Genomic DNA, 21,530 nt, shown 5'->3' on the forward strand with positions numbered 1-21,530 from the left:
AATTGTGTGGGAAGATTAGGTTGGTCTTAAAAATTTAGTCCTTGAATTACGTTAAACTTTGCCATAAGCAACTACAAATAAATATGCACAAAGTTTCCACCACACTTGCCCCAGTTTGGGCTCAAATATCATAGGAAATGTCAAAAAAGTATTATGTGGTAGGAGGGAAATGTTGAGCCACCAATCTCAAAAATTTGCTGCTGAAATTCTTTATTCCCCCCAATGCCATTTGACTACCTAAAGTTGACATTCCAAGTCAGTCATGAATAGTTGGCCCTTTTGTGCTGAACGACCAAAGCACATTCTCTCCAGAAAGAGATAAACAGTAATACACAGAAGCTGTTGGTTAGTCATTTGACAACGTATTTACTTCAGAGAGAAGTGGCTGTCAGTTGACCCACAGCAACAGGAAGTAAAGAATAGGAGAGTGAGGAAGACGAAAACCAAATAAAAATAACAGAACCAAATGAATTAAATCAGAATGCTCCTCAGCAGTGAAGCAATATGAGTATCCTCTCAGGTGGCTTAATTTTTTTTTTTTTTAACCCCTGTGTCATTCATCTTGAAAGAATGCATACTAGATGTGCTAAGAATCAAAGTCACTGGCCAGGATTTGAGATTTCCACAGCAGGGTGTATAAAAACACATGGTGTAAAACACGGGCACAGTTCAAATTCTCTGTGTGTAATTTTCTCTATGAATCTCAGTGAGTTTAAAGAGTATGTTAATCGGTCATCTGAGGTCACTTCAGGTCAGCTTTCTGAGTGACGGTTTCTTCTTCTTACTTTCTTCTCTGACCAACCAGGAAAATCACATGGGGTAGGTGGAAAAAATGATCTTGAGAAAAAAACAAAACAATGCCCCAAATAAAACAAAAACAAAAACAAAAACCAGAGAAGGAGTGGTGAAATGGCTGTAGCAATCAAGAATATTAGAGAGTGTTCAAAAACACAGGGTGTGCCTGGGTGGCTCAGTCGATTAAACGTTGGGCTCTTGATTTCTGCTCAGGTCATGATCTCAGGGTTTGTGACACTGAGCCCCATGTCAGGCTCCTCACTGACAGGGTGGAGTCTGCTTGGGATTCTCTCTCTCTCTCTCTCTCTCTCTCTCTCTCTGCCCCTCCCTCTCTAGTGCTCATGCTCTCTCTCTCTCTCTCTCTCAAAATAAGTAAATAAACATTAAAAAAAAATAAGGTTGAGACATTACAGAAAAAACGAACAAAAGCCCTAGAGAGAACTGACCTACTGGGCATCTTAAAATAGGAAGCCCCAAATTACCTCATTTGATGATGCAGAGAAAGAATAGACTAGGCTATGTAAATAATGTTAAATATCTGTCTATTAATGAATCTTACAAAATTGGATAGCTGGCTATATTTTTACCAAATTTGAAGGCTTCTTTTGAGGTGGCACGATTGAAAATATAGAACAAATGATACAGTTGAAGTTCTCTTTGGAGACCCTACGAGGCACACCCTGCAAAAACAGGTTCTCCAGAAGAGCTTCAGGCTTTGATCCAACTACTTCTCACATGGGCAGCTCTGTAGCGTGTTCCTCTTTGGTAAATAATAGCAGGAATTCATTTAGCTTTGGATTAATGATTCTCCCAAGCAATGCAGGATGGGCCGGCTGGTTTATGATATGGAAGCTTGGAGGGGAGTTCAGACAATAAAGGAAGACAATGGGAAAAAATGGAACGGGAGAGCCCCAGGTCGAGACACCATGCGAACATGAGACAGCAGCAGCTTATGGAAGATGGGTAATGAGGTATAGAAAGAGATCAGCCTTGGGACGAGGGAAGATGCTCCAGGCAAAATGAGGCATTTAAACCTGGGAAAACCATCCAGCTGAGCAGCCATTCTCAACTCTTGACTTTCATCACACCATAAGGAAAGAGGCACAAAGGCATTTACTGAAAATGCCAGCAATGACTTATTTCTCGGGGAAAATTGACCACACATCACTGAAAAGCACTAGAAAAAAATGTCAAAAAGTCTGTTCAAGTCCCACAATGCCAACACTTAAACCATCTGTCAACAAAAGGGCAACCAAAAATGATCAAGAAATGAAAGTTTCAAGAAAATAGAAGATCTAAATTTTTGTGATTTCTGATGTGGTACACGATTGGCACTTAAATATTCCTCCTCAAAGGAGAATGTTTTCATTATAAGAAATAATATATCAATTACAGGACCTTATTTGACGATTTCTTCTTTATTTTTATGAATAGCTATGTATGGAATAGCATAAGAGAATTCCTGCAAAATATAGGTGTTAATGTTCTTTTATTTGTTTATCTGCTTAAAGCATTTTGCCTCCTTTGCTGAGAAGGTGCTTTTAAAAGAAGAGTCAGCTGATAGTAGCGGAACACAGAGCAAAATAATTTCAACCAGAAATATAGGGCCTTGAGGTTTTCAGATCATAAAAAAGAGCCAGTCAAAACAACAAACGGATTAAAAGAGAGGAGATAATTTTTACCAACTGTGGGAGTGGTGGCTGCACTCAGGGAATTGGTGGACGATATTGAAGAAGTACTTTCAGCTCGGGCAAGGGGTGCTATCGGAGGAGGACTGGAAGAATGTATGGGAGGGCTAAAAGGTCTGGGCTGCGGGAAAAAGAAAAGAGATGGAAAATTAGATACACAGGTGGTAGCACTTTTGTTCCATGTTTTTGACATCTCCCAGCACCAGATACGATAACTCAGGTTCTTACAAGAGTACAGGTGACACCATTTTTGTCTTGAAATTGATTATATCCACACAAGAGCTTATGGATGGAGCTGGAGGAACCGTGAGACATGGTATGCTACACTCAGCAGGTATATCAGGCTTAGAGAAGCTGCAAACCGTGATGTGGTCAGTGACGTTTCAGGACTGTGAACATACATGCCCTCAGGGACTAAGCAGGTAACCTCATGTGAGAGCTTATACCCATTTAAGGATATTTACATACAATGTACTAAACTATGCTAGCTAAACCAAATATTGTGGACATCACCAGTTTGTGACTCCTGAGTGTTTGGATATCAAAGAAATTGACCTCTTCCAGAAGTCTCTTAATCATTCACACAGAATGTTTTCTACCTCTTCAGCCTTAAAACACAATGCAAGAAACACCTGGAACAAATTTATCAGGCTACCGCCCTCCTATGTATTCACATGGTGTGCCTAACACCAGTAAGTTTTCTTAGTCTAGGGATGGAAACCAGGACCTACCTACCCTACCCTCTCTTAGAGTCTTCTGAAAACAGATAAGTAGGGTGAAAGGAAACACCTCCCTTTTTAAAGGATTTAGCACAATTGAGCATTCCTATCTTAATTTGCATCAAACCCACTGTAGCAGAACTGACAGCCCCAGCTTCTAATTCCTACCGTTTTAGACCTTGACGTGAAAGATGGTAGTGATTTGGGGAGGGTTGAAATGTACACCCACCCTACAGTGACTGCCTTTCAGACGCCATCTGTCAGGGCCATTTGTACCAGTGATCTTGCGGCCATTGAGATGGCCTGTGTTAAGGTATTTTGGCTTCTGTTTGTCATTCTCACCCTGAGTCTCTGAGCAAGCCAGGGCAGAAGGGAACATACCACATCTCCAACTCCAGGTTTTCCTGGAGGTAGCTTTGGCCGAGATGGAGGCCGGGGAGGAGGCGGTGGAGGGGTGGTGCTACTGCAAGGAACCAAGGGAGTGGCTGGTCGAGCAGGGGATGATGCACCTGAAAGACAAACGGGTATTACAAATGGCTGGAAACACACATGGCCAAGAGCTGTCATCATGTGACTCCCTTTCCCCATCCCCACAATGCCAGTCCCAGATACTTTTCTTCACCTTACCAGTTAGTACACCCAACACTCTAGCATCTAGTGGTGTTTTTTTTTTTTTTAACAAAGAAAAAAAAATCACTCAGAACTATAATTGATGGTAGAAGCTGAAGCTTATTGCCTTTTGTTGTCATGTGACACCCAGTGAAAGGTAAATCCTTTTATTACTCTCTGTGATGGAAAATATGCTTTAAGACCCTTTTAGCTGGGTGGTGAGTACCTTTTATTTTGACCACATGCACACTGAACTTAGAGTAAATTCTCTTGTTTTTGCATATTCAGGATTTATGTCCAAGGTGAAAATGGAGGTTAGACCTTGAAGGAAGGTGAACGATTTTTCTACATTATATATATATATGTATATATATTTTTTAAAAACATGTATAAGAGAATTCTCCTTTTTACTGTGCATCAAAATATGAGGGCTAGCTTTAATAAATGTAAGTAAACCCTTGATGGCAAGCAAAGGACAGCATAGAAGAAAGTAAATGAGATGTGGCACAAGTATGTTGCATTTAGCATCTTAATAACAGAAACACATTGAATTTAGAGGATTGTGTTTTTTGAAGGAGGCTATTTTGGAATCTCTTCTATGTAGAGTTTGCCCGTGATGATTTTTGTGGTGATTTTTAAAAGGGCCTCTTGGATTTACTTTTCTGGCTGTCAATGACAAGCAGGAGAAACGCAGAAGACACACAGAGGCATGCACACTAATCAGCACACCGGTAGGGTCTCTAGATTCAGGGCTCTGTCTATCTTTAGCCAGATGTCTGGGATATGTGGATAGACTATTTGGCTAAACACCTTAAGAAATTCAGATCAATATTCCAAATAGTTCTTGTTCAGAAAAGTTCCAACTACTCTAGAGGGTTGTCACTTTGGTTGGAAGCACAGATATCAGCTGGTTCCAATAAACTTCTAAGAAACCCTGCCTCAGGAAAATAACCGCACAGGGGTGCCTGGGTGGCTCAATCAGTTAAGCATCAGACCGGCTCAGATCATGATTTCGTGAGTTCGAGCCCCACGTCGTGCTCTGCGCTGACAGCTCGGAGGCTGAAGCCTGCTTCCAATTCTGTGTCTCCATCTCTCTCTGCTCCTCCTCTGCTCACACACACACACTCTCTCTCAAAAATAAGTAAACATTTTTTTAAAAAGGAAAATAGCTGCTTACTCCTATCCTCCCGTCCTACATGCCACAAAACGATGCTCTCTGGAGAATCCTAGATGAGCAAGATGCTGATCTCCATCTACAGATTTTGAGATTCTCAGAGAACTTTGACATTGAACAGCAGAGTGTGTTGTGTTTCTTTCTATTTTATAACGTTCTTATTCTTAGTGTGAAACCCTACTAAAATTATTGCCACCTCCATCCCTACTTCTACTGACTCTCCACCTTTACCACTTTTTACTGTATTCTTACTTCTTATTTTATGAGGCCAAGATCTATGCTAGATACTTTACATGCATTGTCTTATCCCCATACTAAGTTTTGCAGGAAGGTATTGTAGTTATCCTAATCAGAGCTAAAGCTCAGAGATATTCAGTAACTTGCTCAGTCACACAGCTCAGATGGTCTACTTAACTCCAAAGCCCAAGCTCTTAAATGCAATGTCTTGTAGCTTGAGGTGGATTGTGGAATCCCATATTTTGCATAAAGCCCGCTCTTATGTTTGCATCGACAGATTGCACACATCTCTCTCAACATAAATATTTTTAGTCTTTGGCTAATCTGTTTTTGAATAAAAAAAATAAGATGTGCTTTGACAGGTTCCACTACAAACTTTTCTTTTAACTTAACAGATTCACACCCAGGATGTTTTCAGGAAACAGAAGTGACAGCAAAGAGATGAAAAGTAAACCATTAAGCGACAAAGTCTTTGTGAGGAAGTTTCATGGGGCTTTTTCTAGGTTCTGTTTCACTGGAAAACCATGCCATAGGAATGGTTGAAAATATCTATCCATGGTCTATCTATTCTGTTTCCAAGTAATAGTCTTCTGAATCCAGCTCAGGAAAAAGTCAGCTGCTTATCCTTCTTCTACATGTTCCAGGAGGGAAAGTTTTAAAAACCATTATCACTACTGCTTGGGAAAGTAATATGGGTGCTGTCATCAAGGCAGTGTGGAATAATGAAAAAAAAAAAACAACAACTGGACAAACTCAGTTGCTCCGAGTTCTGACCCTGTCTGCCTCTTATCAGCTGTGGGATATTAACTTCTCTGACCCTCAGCTTCCTATTTAAAAAAAATTATATGCCTCTACCTTACAAGGTAATTGTAACAAACAAAATGGAAAACGCATGTAAGTGTTTAGTAAACTGTAAAATGCTACACAAATAAATGGGACTAGATCATACAGATACAACTAAAAGCCAAGAAAAAAGTGGCTAGTAGTTAACTGTTCTCCTTTTCCTTTCACTTTTTCCTAACTGAATTGACTTGATTGGCTTGTTATGCAGTTGGATAGACAGTGAGGCAGTGTTTATGAAGCAAAATCCTCTGGACAGAACCCTGAGTTCAGCACAGGGTATTCAGCACTTGAGGGGTATTTCATAAGTGACCTAAGGCTTCCCATGCTTTTGTGAGGTTGCAAAACTGTTCATATTCTAAGAATGTAGAAGGCTGTACATCTCTATCCTTATCCTTTGATCTGGAATTATATTTTCATTCATTCTTCGAGCAGTTATTCATTCCCAACAGTAGCACTGGAAAAAACTGGGTATCACGATTTTAAGTTTAACTTTAAAAATCACGTGCATGTTATTTGAGTTTTGTGAGTTCAAAAAAGTTAGCAACCAATAACATGCTCTGAATCCATTTCTGCGTCAACTTGAAGTTCTAGCATAGTGTCTTTGGTAGCCCCTTGGAAACCACATAACTATTGATTCAACTTTCATCTCTCTTTGTTGGCTAGCGGCTTCCCTATTTAGACTGCCACTCTAAAAAGACTTGTAGTTAGGAAATATATTTGTTCAATTCAACCCCAGGTAGCTCACACTCATTTGTTTATGTGTGTGTGTGTGTGTGTGTGTGTGTGTAACATCTTTTAATATTGTCTTCGTTTCTCAAGTTGGAGAATGTTGCACTGAACATCCTATCTTTACTAACATCTTTCTTTCCCTAGTCTTTAAACTTGCTGCAGGCCAATAAAACTCTTTCTCCCTCCTATCTCCTGGCACATAACCCACAAGAAACCAGAAATGGCCTTTGCCAAGAGAATCATCATCTCCATTCCAATAAAGCAAAGTTCTGGCCAAACTAGGTATTTATAACTTTGCCATAAGGAAATTGGACTTCTTAAAGCAAATTCTTAACTTCGAACAGTTTTTCAACATCAGGTAAAGCAACTGATTGACAAGGCTGTGAGTACTGTCTAACTTGGTCAGTGACCAAGTGAATAAAATTTCAAAAGTGAGCATAATGACACCCAGTTAAATATAGTTTGAGACATACAGGAAAAGCTAGTCTCATCAGGCTAAGTATTATAAAAAGGAGGTCTTGGGGCGCCTGGGTGGCTCAGTCGGTTAAGCGGCCGACTTCGGCTCAGGTCATGATCTCACGGTCCATGAGTTCGAGCCCCGAGTCGGGCTCTGTGCTGACAGCTCAGAGCCTGGAGCCTGTTTCGGATTCTGTGTCTCCCTCTCTCTCTGACCCTCCCCCGTTCATGCTCTGTCTCTCTCTGTCTCAAAAATAAATAAAGGTTTAAAAAAAAAAAAAAGGAGGTCTTGAGAAGCATTGCTAATCTTTAAAACATGTGGCCCTCTCTCATTGTGTTCATCTCTCATTGTGTTCATCGTAAAATTACATTTCTGCTAGTCTGTGTATATTCCATCAATAAAACATTACATGGCAAATAAACTAGGAATTAATTATGGAGATAATGGTGCAAAGTTTTATTTATTCATGAGCTTCATTGATCGAGTTCAATCTTCCACTTAAAAATTCAATCTTTTAATACCAGCAAAGTATAGTTTTTTCCAGTTCAATCATTAAGAATCAATAGTCTTTGGGGCACCTGGGTGGCTCAGTCAGTTAAGGGTCTGACTCTTGATTTTGGCTCAGGTCATGAACTCATGGTTTGTGAATCTGAGCCTCATGTCGGGCTCTACACTAACAGCACAGAGCCTGCTTGGGATTCTCTCCCCCCCCTCCCCCGCCATGGGCTCTCTCTCTCTCTCTCTCTGTCTCAAAATAAATAAATAAAAATTTAAAAAAAGAATCAATAGTCTTTACTGGTAACACCTGAAAATAATGTCAAATAAGGGTATGGCAGCTAAACATAAAGATGACAACCAAATTCTCAAAGATTTCAGAAAGAAAGCTAAGGCTCCCTTCTGCATTCATTAGGTCAGTGGTCAATTCAATTAAACATCTTCCAGAGTCTTGTGGAAGGGGATGGAAGAAACGGATGAACAACAAAACTGCCTTGACCTCCCTTTCCCCAACTAAACATGACCATTTTGAGGACAGCAAAGTGGCCTACCACTGGAATGAGGGGGTTATTCCTCTAGAAGTCTTTTCAGAAGACTGAGAGCCTCACCCTGGAAAGAGAGTACCATAGAAGACCCTGGAAACACACCCCTCTTTGACATTAGGCAGCCAGCTTCTTTGGGTTTGAAATCTGAACTGAAGGCTTTACCTAGGGTCTCTTTATTACCTTTACAGATAAGCAAGGAGGCTTATATCCCAAAAATGGTCTAAAAAAGCATCAGAGGATGGAAGCGGGTACTCTAACAATCTAGAAATGTAGAGGGGAGAACAGAGAAGTGGGTTTTGGAAGAAAACTTTTGGTAATCTTGTTGATGACACAGTGCAGTATACGTGGGTGTCAGCGGTCAAGTAAGTTTGGGATATTTTGTAACTAAACCCTGAAAGACTGCCCGGAGAGCACAGTGATTAAGAACATAGGTTCAGAATCAGACAGACCTGAGCATGACTGAATATCCCAAGTCTATCACCTGTAGCTGTGTAAACCTGGGAAAACTACTTGACATCTCTGAGCCTCAGTTTTCCCATCTGTAAAATAGGGGAAATAAGAGCATTTATCACATGGGGTTGTATGGATGAAATGATGTGCATAAAGCATTAAGATGATACCCAGGAGAAGAAACTATAGCTGTTATTATTAGCAAAATAAAGGCTATCAGAAGTCCTATAGTAAATAAAACCTTGCTGATTTTGTTTTAACATAATGTTCCTGAAACTTGTTTGTGTACCGAATCGTTTTCCTTTTTTATTGGAGGAAGGCACATGGGCACACGTAATGATATAAAACATCGATATAAAACCTGTACCACCTGTGTGTGGTACAGGTGAATCTCCAGCCCTCTCCTTGATCAGCTGGGATGCTTAAAGCACAGGAATTTTCACACATAAAGCAAGCACTGAACTACCCCATTAAAAGAGGCAGCAATGATTACTGATTTTTAGAATAGAGACAAATGCCTCTCCTTCCTGTCTCTTACTAGATCTAAATAGCATAAACTTGGTCACCTCTTCCAGAGCAAATGTAAAACAAAAAGCACACGGCACCCCCGAGAAGGTGCCCAAACTGAACCCACAGGCACAGAAGGGAAGCACCAAAGGGTCTTGCCAGACAAATGTGAGCACCAGTAGAATAAAAACTATGGAAAAAGATACATTAGAAAATCTTGATCTTTCTTCGGTTTGCATGGCAGGTATTCCCATCCTATAAAGCTTCAAATAAAGAAATCCAAAATATCAGATTCAATATCAACATTCGCATATAGAGTCCCAAGTGTACATTTCTGATAGACTTTTCCATCACCTGTCATGATACTTAAAGTTGACTTCATAGGCTGATGAGCTTCTCAAAATCAAATCAGAGAATAATTTGTCTTCAGTGGCAGCTTGATTAACTTGTGGATGCAGTAAGGCATATTCTTTTTGCTGTCCCCTAAAATCTCCTTTTCAAACCCTACTTCTTTTTTTCTGAAGTAATTAGAAGGAATACTCTAATTGCTAATGGCTCTCCCCTACAAAAAAAGAAAGAAAGGAAAAAGAAAAAAAGTAGAAGAAGAAAGAATACATTCACCTACCAAAATTAGGACCCTTGGGGGAAAAAGTATAAATTTTCAGTTATAAGATGAATAAAGTCTGAGGATCTAATGTATACCCACCTAAACCCTAAATAGGTAAATATGTGACATGTGATGTGTTAGTTAACTTGATGGGAGGAAGCCTTTCAATATATATATATATATATATATATATACATATATATAGATATAGTCACATTGTACACTTTAAGTATCTTACAATTTTGTCAATTATACTCAATAAAGCTGAAAACAAAGCAAAACAAACTAAAAAATGAAACCTTTCATACAGGCATCTGACAGTGAAATTATACACTTAACATGAAACACACTGGCTATGAAATCTGTCTTTCTAGAACTTTCCTGAATCCCAAATGATGGCACAGCAGCTTCCCTTACAAAACATACACTTTCTATCTGCAGGGTGGAAAGCAGGACACTCCTAAGGGCTAGGAGCACAGGGCAGAACACATCCACAGACTCGTACTATGACAGTTAGCATTCAATGCACTAGGACATGCCATGGGGCCACAGAACACCCACACCAAAGGAGGGATGGCTGAAGCTCTAAAGCCAACTGCCAGGCAGGAGGAGGGTGTTGCTCACACTGCAGCAGCCATGGCCATTCCCGGTCACATGAAGCACACTCAAACAGTAAGACATACCACTGGTGGTCCCCGTACCACTGCCCGAGCCAGGTCCAGGGGATGAAACCACAGTCCTGTAGGTGGGTGGTGGTGGGGGAGGTGGGGTTGCTCTCTGTCCCAACCCAAAATCTTTGGGAGATGAGATTGTTTCTAAGTAATCATCTTTAATGAAGGTCTGCTCAGCGATTTTCTTCTGGACTTCTTCTAAATTGAGCGGCGATGGTACATTGCGAGGAGGACCAGGGGGTCCTGAGGGGCCCGGGGGGCCCGGAGGGCCCGGGGGGCCTGGAGCTGGGGAGTCAGATGGGTTGTCTGATGCAGCTGGTGGGGACACCACCTTTTCCCTTGGAGTCAACTCTGGAGTAACATGTTCCGGGGACGTATCAGAAAAATGGACCCACTTTTCTTCAGCATTAACAGCAACAGACTTGGGGGACAACACTGGGCCAAAAATGCTGTCCAAGTCATTGATTGATGGTAGTTTTTCAATTTTGACCTCTGTGGCTGACTGGTCATTTCCTGTGGTTAAAGTAGTTGATTTTTAACTTTAATTAACTTTGTGAATATTATTTGTATGGGGTGGGGGTGGGAGGGGTGAGGCAAAGAATAGTAAATAGATTGCCTTGTGAGGTTAAAAATAACTAGACCAGAGCTGAAGGGGAGGAGAGAGTTCCCTGTCTCCATAATGTGAGAATTATCATTTTATGTTGTTATTTTACCCTTTTTGCTGGGTGACCCCAGTTAGCTATTTTTACCACCATTGAAAGCATTGAGCATGCTCCCGCTCTCAAAGGCTGCTCACAAGAGTGCAAAGTGTGATCATTTTGAAAAGGCTGCACTTTGAGAAGGTTCACAGAGTACAGCCTCTGAAACTGCATTCCAAAAGGGAGGTCCCTTCTGAAAGTCTGGCCTACTGAAATATAGACAACACAGTAGAAAAATAATTGATAGTTGAAAATCACCTTCATATTTGACAAAGACTGTCTACTTGAGCATATTAAAATGTTTAGTGAAACTAATAATATCTGTCAGTTTAAAAAATATCATAAATAGCTAAATACACCAGAAACAGTACTACGATTATTTAAAGGACTATCCCCGCATATATATTTACAAACACACACATATACACCCCACGTACAACACACACAGGTTATTGAGAAGACATTTACTACTTATTAGAACTATCACATATATACTTATTTAATAGGGAGGAAAATTGCAAAACATCTTTATAATTTCTTTTCTCATCAAGTTCAACCTGTTAACTTCGTAGGCATAACTGTGAAGTACATGAACCAGAAAAGTCTCTGGCCTAAACATTAGCATCAGCTATTCTTTTTAATTCTTACCAGTAATAAAAGGAAAAAAAATGAAAACCATCTTCTGCAGCCTGACAAGGAATGCTTAGTCAAAACAGCAATGTGAGGAAGTGCACTTCTTAAAAACTATTGAAATTAGAAACTGTTCCCTGAATAATTGTGGGGCATGAGCAGAAGCAACTAAACCTTTAAAGAACACTTTGGCTCTAAGAACTGGCTTAGTACTTCCATATTTCGTGTTCGAAAAGAATTAACCTTCAAGGTTCCCAGGCCACAGATAAATGGGGTAGCAGTTTGCATGTCCCACAATATTTATAATTTTGTCGCTGGTAGAGTTATTTGTCTCTAATATATTTATGGTAATACAAGGAATCAAAATGATTTGAACTTGGAAACACCCTTACCTATGATACTCTGGATGACTTTTTGTTGGATTTTAATCAGTATAAATTTCAAAAATGACTATGCCTTGCACTTGGTCTTATTGATGAATACCTACTCTGTAGCTCTCAAGCTCACCAGGCTGCATATATAGCGAAGGATGAAACTTCAATAGAATTCCAAAGGTGATAAAAACCATATTCTAAGGGTCCAGACACATAAAATAGCAATGACTGCTTTGGACTTGCTAGTCCAATAATAGATTATAAATTGCATGAATATGTAGTATTGATTTTAATAGAAGGTAAAATGTGCCTTAGAAATATCTGTCTAAAGGCATGTGGCAATTCCTTGCCATATTTCATTATCCTTACACATCTCTTTGCCATGGGATAATATGGATTACTGGGAAAAAAAAATTCCCCACCTCCCAAGCTTACCCATATGCTGCACATCCTGGGAGCCATCCTATGTCTTTGTAGACTAGACATAGTTTTAATTTGTAGTTTTAATTCTAGGAAAAACAATTATCAGTTCTTGGGACAATGCGAATTGTGCCTTGAGATTTTGAATCTGTAAATCATTAAAATAAGATCCAATGAAGTGAAATACCAATTAAACAAGGACGTTTGCTATTGAGATTGTTTTCTTTCACTTCACACGTAAACGTGGCTCTCATTCAACAAAATGACACAGAGGGAAAATTAGTTGAGAAAGAGAACCGTTTTGTGAAACCTGAGAGTGATACTTTAAGTAAGTGGGAATGGAAGGAACACTGAATGCGAACATTTTCACGCTTTGTGTCTACAGCTTCTGACACATCCGTGTTGAGGTCCGGGGCCACCGCTGGTGGCCGTATCACCCCAGAACAGGAAAAACGGAAGCTCACCTGGTGCAACTGTTAGCGGGGAACCTGTTCGGGGCGGGGTGGCCGGTACATTTTTGGGAGGCAGTGGTGGAGGTGCTGCAAAGACACAGGAAGTCAGGCGTTATTGATGATTTTCTCCCTAAATTACACAGTATTCTGCAGGTCAGCAGGATGTGCGCTTTCATTCACATTCCTGCTGTTGGAAATATTACCACCATTAATGGTCTACAGATTTCTAAGTTCAGAGCTAAGAAACTGAAGCAGGACCCCTTCAGATTCTTCCATTTTATGCTAATAAGAATTTGTCAAAAGAATGTCAGATAATGATAATGTCTTCATTTTATTTATTCATTCCTTTCTTGGACGAACTTCACGCACCAACAAAGTTCTATATCCTGTACTAGGAACTAGGGGCAAAGGGCTAAATAAAAGAAGCCTCTGTCCTCAAGGAATTTATGAATGAATGGATGAATATCATGTTAACAGATGATTACAATCCAGGGATGGTCGAGGAAATGAGAATTATCTTGGTGGAAGCTCAGATGAGGGGGTTTTTAATGTAATCAAGATAGTATTGCCTAGGTTGAGTCTGGAAAGATTTCTCAAAGTCATATAACTTAGGGGCGCCTCGGTGGCTCAGTTGGTTAAGTGTCCAACTCTTGATTTTGGCTCAGGTCATGATCTCACAGTTGTGAGATCAGACTCTACTGTTTAACATTCTCTCTCTTCTCCCTCTTCCTCTGTCCCTCTCTCCCCTCAAAAAAAAGTCACACATCTTAAATTTTAGTATATTTTTGAATGTCTGAAGCAATATGATTTGGAGCAAGGAAGAGTACGTAGATTCCCTTGGTAAAAATTATGGCTAAACAAAACCCTTCAGATAGAAAAAGTATTGTATCACTGCCCCAACCCAGAGATTCAACCTTCTGAACTAGACTTGTCATTTTGCGGGCAAAGTTAGGGATTACTATTTCAACAGGTACATTTTTTTGTCTTATTCTTTCTTTCTTTTAAAAAAATGTTCATTTTTGGAAGAAAGAGAATGCGAGCAGGGGAGGGGCAAAGATGGGGGGCGGGGGGGGGGGTGTTGGGTTACAGAGAATCGCTGACAGCTTCGACGCTGAAAAAGCATACCCGAACTCACAAGTCCTGAGATCACGACCTGAGTCAAAGTCTGACGCTCAACCGACTGAGCCACCCAGGAGCTCCTTATTCTTTCTTTAAATGTATGGTTTCCTGTCACCTGCTACATTTAGTAGATTCAAAGAGTTCCCACTAATCTCATAAACCAGTGACTCTGAATGTGGCCCAATCTTTCATAACCTAAAAGCAGAGTGGGTCAGCTGGGCCCTGGCTGGAGAGCTCTTACAGTATCCTCTCCCTGCCTGCATTAAAAAGAGCCCCTTTGTGTCACTCCACCCTCACTTGACTTCATTTAATTTCAGAAAGCATCCCATCTTTCTATACACCAGGCATGGCTGACAGCTACCATCCTAAAGCCCAGAAATACCTGGTTCCTAATCTTAGTTATGAGCTTCTGAAAACTCCACCTCAAACGGATCGTGTTTTTCTACAGAAGCTGAGAGTCAATCAGGGGCTCTGTTTTTGATGAAGGTTCTCCGCAAAAATTGAGATCATCATCAATAAAAATACACAAAATACCATAAGAGCCTCATAATGTAAAATAGCAAATTTATGCTGCAACCATGAAATGAGCAAACTTATGCAATACATCTCGATTATACAATAGCCTTTGCTGTGCTAAGTGTAACCACAGCACATAAAACTCATAAAACTCTAAAATGTCAATAATTGGTCTTAAAATCAATACATTATCTACATAAACATTTCATTTATGGACTTTCTTGGCATCTAGGAAAGGTTTTCTAGGAATAATCTGGATGGCTCAGTTTCTAAAGAAAGCTTTTCAAGGAAGTTAGAGCTTTTTCACTGGCTTTGTTTCCCAGTAGCAGAGAGAAACATTCAAAATCACACCACTGGGGTTCAAATTCTCTCAAAAACACATCTTTGAAAGTTTAGACGTTTAAAATAGTTATTGGTGATGCTGTTTTTCCTATCCTGTTTTATGAGGGAAATACCTTTGGAAGGACTGGATCACCTGGTTTCATAGCACTAATCCCAGTAAACAACCTCTGGGACTTTGATCAGGAATCTCCTCGGTTAATTCCTACGATTATTTTTAAGACCCATAATGCAGAGCCCTGGGAAGGCTGAACTGGTAAAGTATTAATTGGTGTGTATATATAGTATTAATTTCCCACAAAGGAAAAATATTCTCTGCATCCTATCTCACCACCAAACATCCTTTTCTGAGACCCAATTTTCTTCCTACAGTCATTTTAAGGAGTACTTTCCACAAGCACATATGCTACGGGAAGTTTACTGAAATGAGAACTCAAGAAATCCATCAAGTGGGTGGCTTGACCGAATGAACAATCCATTCAGGCCAAATAGCTCAACCCACCACAGGTGAAGGGCTATCAGCATCTTCAGGAGAGGGTGGGGGGTAGGGGGCGTGCTGAGATAGCATCACTGATGGCCCTGCTTTAAGACAAGTTTGCCCTGACCTCCTATCTCAGCTTCCCACCAAATAGCATCATTTCTCTTGCTCTCCATTATCCCTCTTTCTTCTCAATGTGTCCTTTCTGTTCTATGCATCCTCCTTGTCCTGTAGGACTAGCAGAGACTATCTGACTTGTTCACTTCTGTGTTGTGTGATAGTCCAGTACCTGGAGCATGGTAGATTCTCTAGCTTACTTGCTTCTCTCTCTTCTGTGTGCATGGTGAATGAATGAATGAACAAGCCTATAGGATGTCAGAAGAAGCTGTGATTCAAAGTTAATAATTTTATTATATTATTCCTGCCTTGACAAACTGCCCTAGACCCCTTTACCTCTAAAGCCTATTAGAATAACCTCTTTTCTAGGGCACCTGGGTGGCTCAGTTAAGCGTCTGACTCTTGATATTGGCTCAGGTCATGATCTCGGAGTCGTGGAATTGAGCCCCATGTCAGTTTGCACTGAGCATGGAGCCTGCTTGGGATTCTTCCCCGCTCCCCCCCTCCCCAACTCATTCTCTCTCTCTCTCTCTCTCTCTCTCTCTCAAAATAAACTTAAAAAAAGAATAACATCTTTTCTTAATATTATACAATCCAAGTGTTGCTTATGTACTTTCTAAGAGTTGCTTAATTTCACTATGCAGACAGTAAAATGAGTCACTTATTTTTCCAGACAGAGCAGACACAACTTACTTCCAGTGGGAAAAGGCCTTGTTAACTTTGGCGACTCGATGCTTGGATTAATTGGTTGGCCTGAACCCCATATCTCAGGCTGATCTAAAAGAACTGGAAACATAAAAAGAAAATTTCCCAGGGTGAGTCCAAAAAAGAAACATTCCTGGATTTTAGAACTTAAAATGTCAGTTTAAAGATGAGCTTCACAAAATTATCTCCCTCTTGTCTTAGTCCTAGCAAAGTAATTTAGAAGTGTGCTGGTCCTCATTCTTTTCAAGCAAAGAATGGAAATGGCAGTGGTGTGTGTGTGTGTGTGTGTGTGTGTGTGTCTGTGTGTGCACACATAGATAAATAAAATCTTTCAAAATACAGTATCTGCATTTTCTTCCTGGTTGGTCACTTAAGGACATTCTGAATGTTAGTACATGTACTGGCTCTGTTTTGGGCACCCATTTGAAGATCCAGGCATTAATCCCATCCATGAATGTTCATTTCAAGTTGGTTTATTTAAAGTTTGGTATGAATATGCTTCAAAAATGAAAATGCCTGGGTTCTGTAGAGTGGTTCATATCTTTAAAGGATAGATAGTACAGGGTCTTTAAATAAACCTTTTATGACATCCTAAAGAGAAATGAAATTACCCTAAAAATGTTTGGTAAATATCTTAAGAGAACCAACAAAATAAACAGGGGCTTCGATACCTAAAGTAAACTAGGGAAATTAGGTATTGGGCCTAACGACACTGAACCTAACGTAGCTTCCATTTCTTCTATCTTCTTGTTTTGATTTTTTTTATTGCTATGGTAACAATGTAAACAACTAGGTTTTCTCCATACATATCATTTGCCAGGATCTATGGAAGTACTGCTTATAATTCATTATGCGGTAAAACACAGGCTGGGTGGTTAGTGGGATATGAATTTGAATCCAGCCTCTAAGACTGTAGGAACTTGGGCCAGTCATTTCACCTCTGAGCTTGCCTTCCTTCTGTTTAGAGATAGTAAGAGCAATCCAAGAGTTACTAAAAGGATCACAAGAGATGATACATACAAATAAAACGTACACAAAATGCATATAGCACACTTATCCCAAGGCCAGAATATTATTAAATATTCTAATCCTTACAACACCAGCCTGTGGTTGATTAGTGCCATTTTCAGTAGAAGAAGTAAAGACTAAAGGGATTAAATAATGTGCCCAAGAGCTACCTATTGGTAGCTGAGAGGGGCTGAGATCTGATCCTGGGCGTGCATACATGACTCCAAAATACAAATCTTGCCCCCAGGCCTTATAAGTTAGTGACAGAAGAATCAATGAAATGCAGTGAGAGTGCGTAGATATGAAAGGTTAAGTGCAGATATTGGAAGAGCAAGTGTGCGTGGGCAAATGCTGGAATTTTATCGAACTTTGGGGGATGAAACCACCTCAAGAAAAAGCAAGCCAGGCTCATGGACAAGTTCAGGTGTGTCTCTCCTCTCCACCACAAACACAAAGATGGTCTTGGTTATATTTTGTTTTAATATGAAAGCAAACATTCCCCAAAGATGTGGAGTAGCATTTTTTCCCCATGGATTATATGTGGGACACCACCTCAATTTTCAAAGAACTGTTTTCTAGGGGGCGCCTGGGAGGCTCAGTCAGTTCAGCATCAGACTCTTGATTTCAGCTCGGGTCATGATCTCACGGTTCATGAGATCAAGCTCCATGTTGGGCTCTGAATTGACAGCGCAGAGTCTGCTTGGGATTTTCTCTTTCCCTCTCTCTCTACTCCTTCCCCACTCTCTCTCTCTCTCAAAATAAATAAACTTTTTTAAAAAAAAGAACTGCTTTCTATTTTGTAAATCAGGTTTCCATACAGTTAGGGGATTCCTTTAATAGGTAGATTCAGATGCAACAAATCAAATCCCACCTTTAGTCACTATACAATTATGTCATTGAAAGGAAAAGTGATCATAGCTGAGTTAATAAGACAACTGATAACCCATCGCAAGGCCACCTTTATTTAGGGATTTTAAGTTGTAGACATTTAAATCCCTAAAGGCGTATTTAGGGATGTTCCTTATACATCTTCCTAACTGTATCATTGAAAAATATTTTGATGTGGTTGACTGCTAGCGGTCTTCCAGTATCTATTCTCCATTTCTTCTATAGTTAAGAAGTTCTAGCTGGCCATATGGCACTAAATTCTTTCTGATTGGCTCTAGTTAAAGTGATGCCTGTCTCTTCCAGATTTTGCTTTCACGAGAATTGGCAGTGAATTCCACTGGTCCTCCCTGTCCCCCGCCCCCTCTCCACTTTACTCTCACTGGGAGATGATGAGAGCTGGAGCAGCTCCCGTGGACCCAGACATGAAGACCATGTACTGAGAACAGCAGAACCACCCTACCATCCCTGTATTGTTTACTTTGAGATTGTTAACAAAAGACAGAAATAAAATTCTATATTGTTTAGCTCCCTGTAATTTGGAGTCTCTTTGTTACTATAGTTTAGTTTACTCATTATGCTTTCAAGTCCTGTTGTCCTCAACAGTTAAATTTTATTTCTTTGCCCAACGGTATAAAAAATAACATTTTATTATACACATACAACAGTGCTTTTAAATCAAATGATGTTTTTTAATAAAAACATCCCATATTACCAAACACGGACACTGGAGATATATGCATTGTACGTAAATACATTTCAGAAATAGATTAGATCCCTTTAATAAAGAGTTTCATTTACGTCAGCAAGGTATACATTATTTATAGCCATCCAAAAAAGATGGTTAATTTTAAAAAGTTAAATATTTAAATCTAGGAATAAATGTTTAATGGGTAAACCCAATAAAAATGGCTGAGTTGATAATTTTTTCCAAAACATTTTGCTTGTAAGTTGCTCAATGAATCAAGGTCATTCCTGGGTCTTGAGCCTGCAAACAAGTCTGGTGAGCAGTCCAACTGACACCTCCAGTGACAAGGTGGAGAAGAGAGTAAATGTGGTCAGAGAGGCTAGATCACAGTGACAGTGACTGTGACAGGGAGTTTAAGGTCTTGGTCCACAACGATAACTGTTTGGACCCCAGGGCACTTATTCCCTGACTTATTCCCAGTGATTTGTATAGATTTACAGTAATTCTTACTGACCACTTTTGAGTAGTGAACTTGTTAATTATTTGATATTTCTGGAAGCAAGGTTTCAAATCCTAAAATACTAGAGGTTTGCAAATGAAACTCTTATCCCCATAGCACGCCTGGATCAGAGCTTCTCTTTCACATGAGGATCTGATGGTACATGGCTCAAGATACATGCCTTTCCTCTAGGTAAGTTATACTTCAATGAAAAGAAAAATCTATAGAGATACACGTTTTGCCTACCTTCTGTCTTCTGTTCATCAAAAGCTGATTCTAATGGAGGACCAAAGAGGGGAGCAAGGGCCGTAGTGTCATCTGGAGGCTTTTTGCTAAATTACACCCATTAAAACAAAACATAGAGAAAGGGGATATTAATGCTAAAAATATATACAAGCTTTCAAATGTTTTTCATGGCAAGGCAGATATATGTGTGCATATTTGGGTACATACATATGCATGTACGCAAGCTCCCATGGGGCCAGAAAGTATATGTAAGAATGTCACATGTACTATGGACGAGAGGATTGGTAGGAGATAAGATCCCTAGTTCTCACTGAGGGACCAACATAATGGTCCATTAGAAATAAGCTGAGAAACTCTTTCAAGTCAAGATTCTCTATACTTAGAAGAGATAGTACGAGAGATAACAGTTTATTGCAAAGCATTTAGTTTCTTCAGATCTCAAATACCATTTATATTTGTCTGCATCACATCCCTGTATTGTAGCTAATGCAGTTTGTGATTAGTGAAAGTCAGTCATAGGTAGGTTAAGTGAAAGGCACCCAGGAAGTTTGTGTTTGAAGAAGAAACTAGGTCTACTATTTTCTAATTTCCATACTCTCTTTCCAATCAACACTCACAAAGACTAGTTATAACCTCCTAATACCTTAAATAGAGCACATCTCAGAAAAAGAAGGACATTGAGAACTCAAGGGGAAGGGTGAAAATACGTTAAATTGTTATCCTTTCTCCTAATTATTACTTAAAATGATTATTAACAAAAGGCTGCAAAATCTTCATTTCTTCCCAGACTCTATTTCCCTCACTGATCCTGATGAGTTCTGTGTGTGCAATGGGAGTGAGAGGGGACGGGGTAGGGGGTCAGGAGGAGGGAAAATGAAAAGAATCCAGCTTTTAAATAGAAATAGTAGTCTTTTTGGAAAACAATGCCCATTTGTACAATACTTAACTCAAAGAATAGACAATGCAAAATACAGCGTTTTGCCAAAAACAAAAAAGCAGAATAGATTCTTTTGGTATATGACAGGTGGAATGTATCATGAAATTGAAGCCAACTAAACAGGCTATTCTTCATAGGGAGATATAATCATATGTCAGATCAGCATTCCAAACATCAAAAGATCTGTTCATACAGACTTTAACTTTTGCATTAGAGAGGGGTCTGCACATTCTGATAGTCACTTTGGATGACTATACAGTTCTTCTGTAAGTGTCTGCTTCAGGCTGCACTTGTGAGAAATGATAATACCCTTGAATCATGCTATGGACTCACACATAAAAGCAGGCCCTTTATTAATACAAGTTGAAAGCTGAGCCTAAAGGAGATCTACTTGATTGTTAACAATGTGTGATACTCTATATAAAACACAACTAATGTCTTCCATGCTCACCTCGTAAGTTCTGGAGTTGGTGTGGAACGCCTGGGTCTTGCCACTTCTTCACCTGATGTACAGGACAAAGAAACTTGGTAGGCATATTTTTACTATTCCTTTCTTATACATCTTATGAGCTATGTTTGGAGACACTTAGAGATTTACGTCCCACCAATAAGCAACTCAATATGAAAATTTTGCAAAACAAACCCTCTACCCAGGCAATGCAACAGCCACATATCAGACATATGTAGTAGCATTTTATGTGGCATTTGCAAAACCTAATTAACCAAGGAATTACCATGATAAGCTGTCAAACAGAAGAGCTGTATACTGCAGAGTTTAGCTGAGTAGCCTACCATGCTTCAAATGTCTGCCGCCTTGAGCAGTCCTGCTTCCCAATTACCGTAAGAGAATGCTAAGCCAGGCCATATGTACATAGTACAGGAATCCAGCATTC

General features: G+C 39.8%; 1 protein-coding gene across 9 annotated transcripts in view; it reads right to left on the minus strand.

The window, feature by feature from the left end:
- Nucleotides 1-21,530, minus strand: part of SGIP1 (SH3GL interacting endocytic adaptor 1) — a 203,056-nt gene that overhangs the window by 51,556 nt on the left and 129,970 nt on the right. For 7 of the 9 annotated variants that reach the window (XM_049618508.1, XM_049618509.1, XM_049618510.1 and 4 more), the window contains 7 exons: nucleotides 21,089-21,140; nucleotides 19,701-19,786; nucleotides 16,363-16,455; nucleotides 13,113-13,187; nucleotides 10,539-11,039; nucleotides 3,584-3,711; nucleotides 2,478-2,604 (listed from right to left, as the gene is read on the minus strand). In XM_049618508.1, coding sequence (XP_049474465.1) covers nucleotides 2,478-2,604; nucleotides 3,584-3,711; nucleotides 10,539-11,039; nucleotides 13,113-13,187; nucleotides 16,363-16,455; nucleotides 19,701-19,786; nucleotides 21,089-21,140 — 1,062 coding nt within the window. The remainder of the gene's footprint in view (nucleotides 1-2,477; nucleotides 2,605-3,583; nucleotides 3,712-10,538; nucleotides 11,040-13,112; nucleotides 13,188-16,362; nucleotides 16,456-19,700; nucleotides 19,787-21,088; nucleotides 21,141-21,530) is intronic. The other 2 variants (XM_049618512.1, XM_049618511.1) reach the window with 1 other exon arrangement.

The sequence above is a fragment of the Panthera uncia genome (assembly GCF_023721935.1).
Source record: "Panthera uncia isolate 11264 chromosome C1 unlocalized genomic scaffold, Puncia_PCG_1.0 HiC_scaffold_4, whole genome shotgun sequence".
NCBI classification, from domain to species: domain Eukaryota; kingdom Metazoa; phylum Chordata; class Mammalia; order Carnivora; family Felidae; genus Panthera; species Panthera uncia.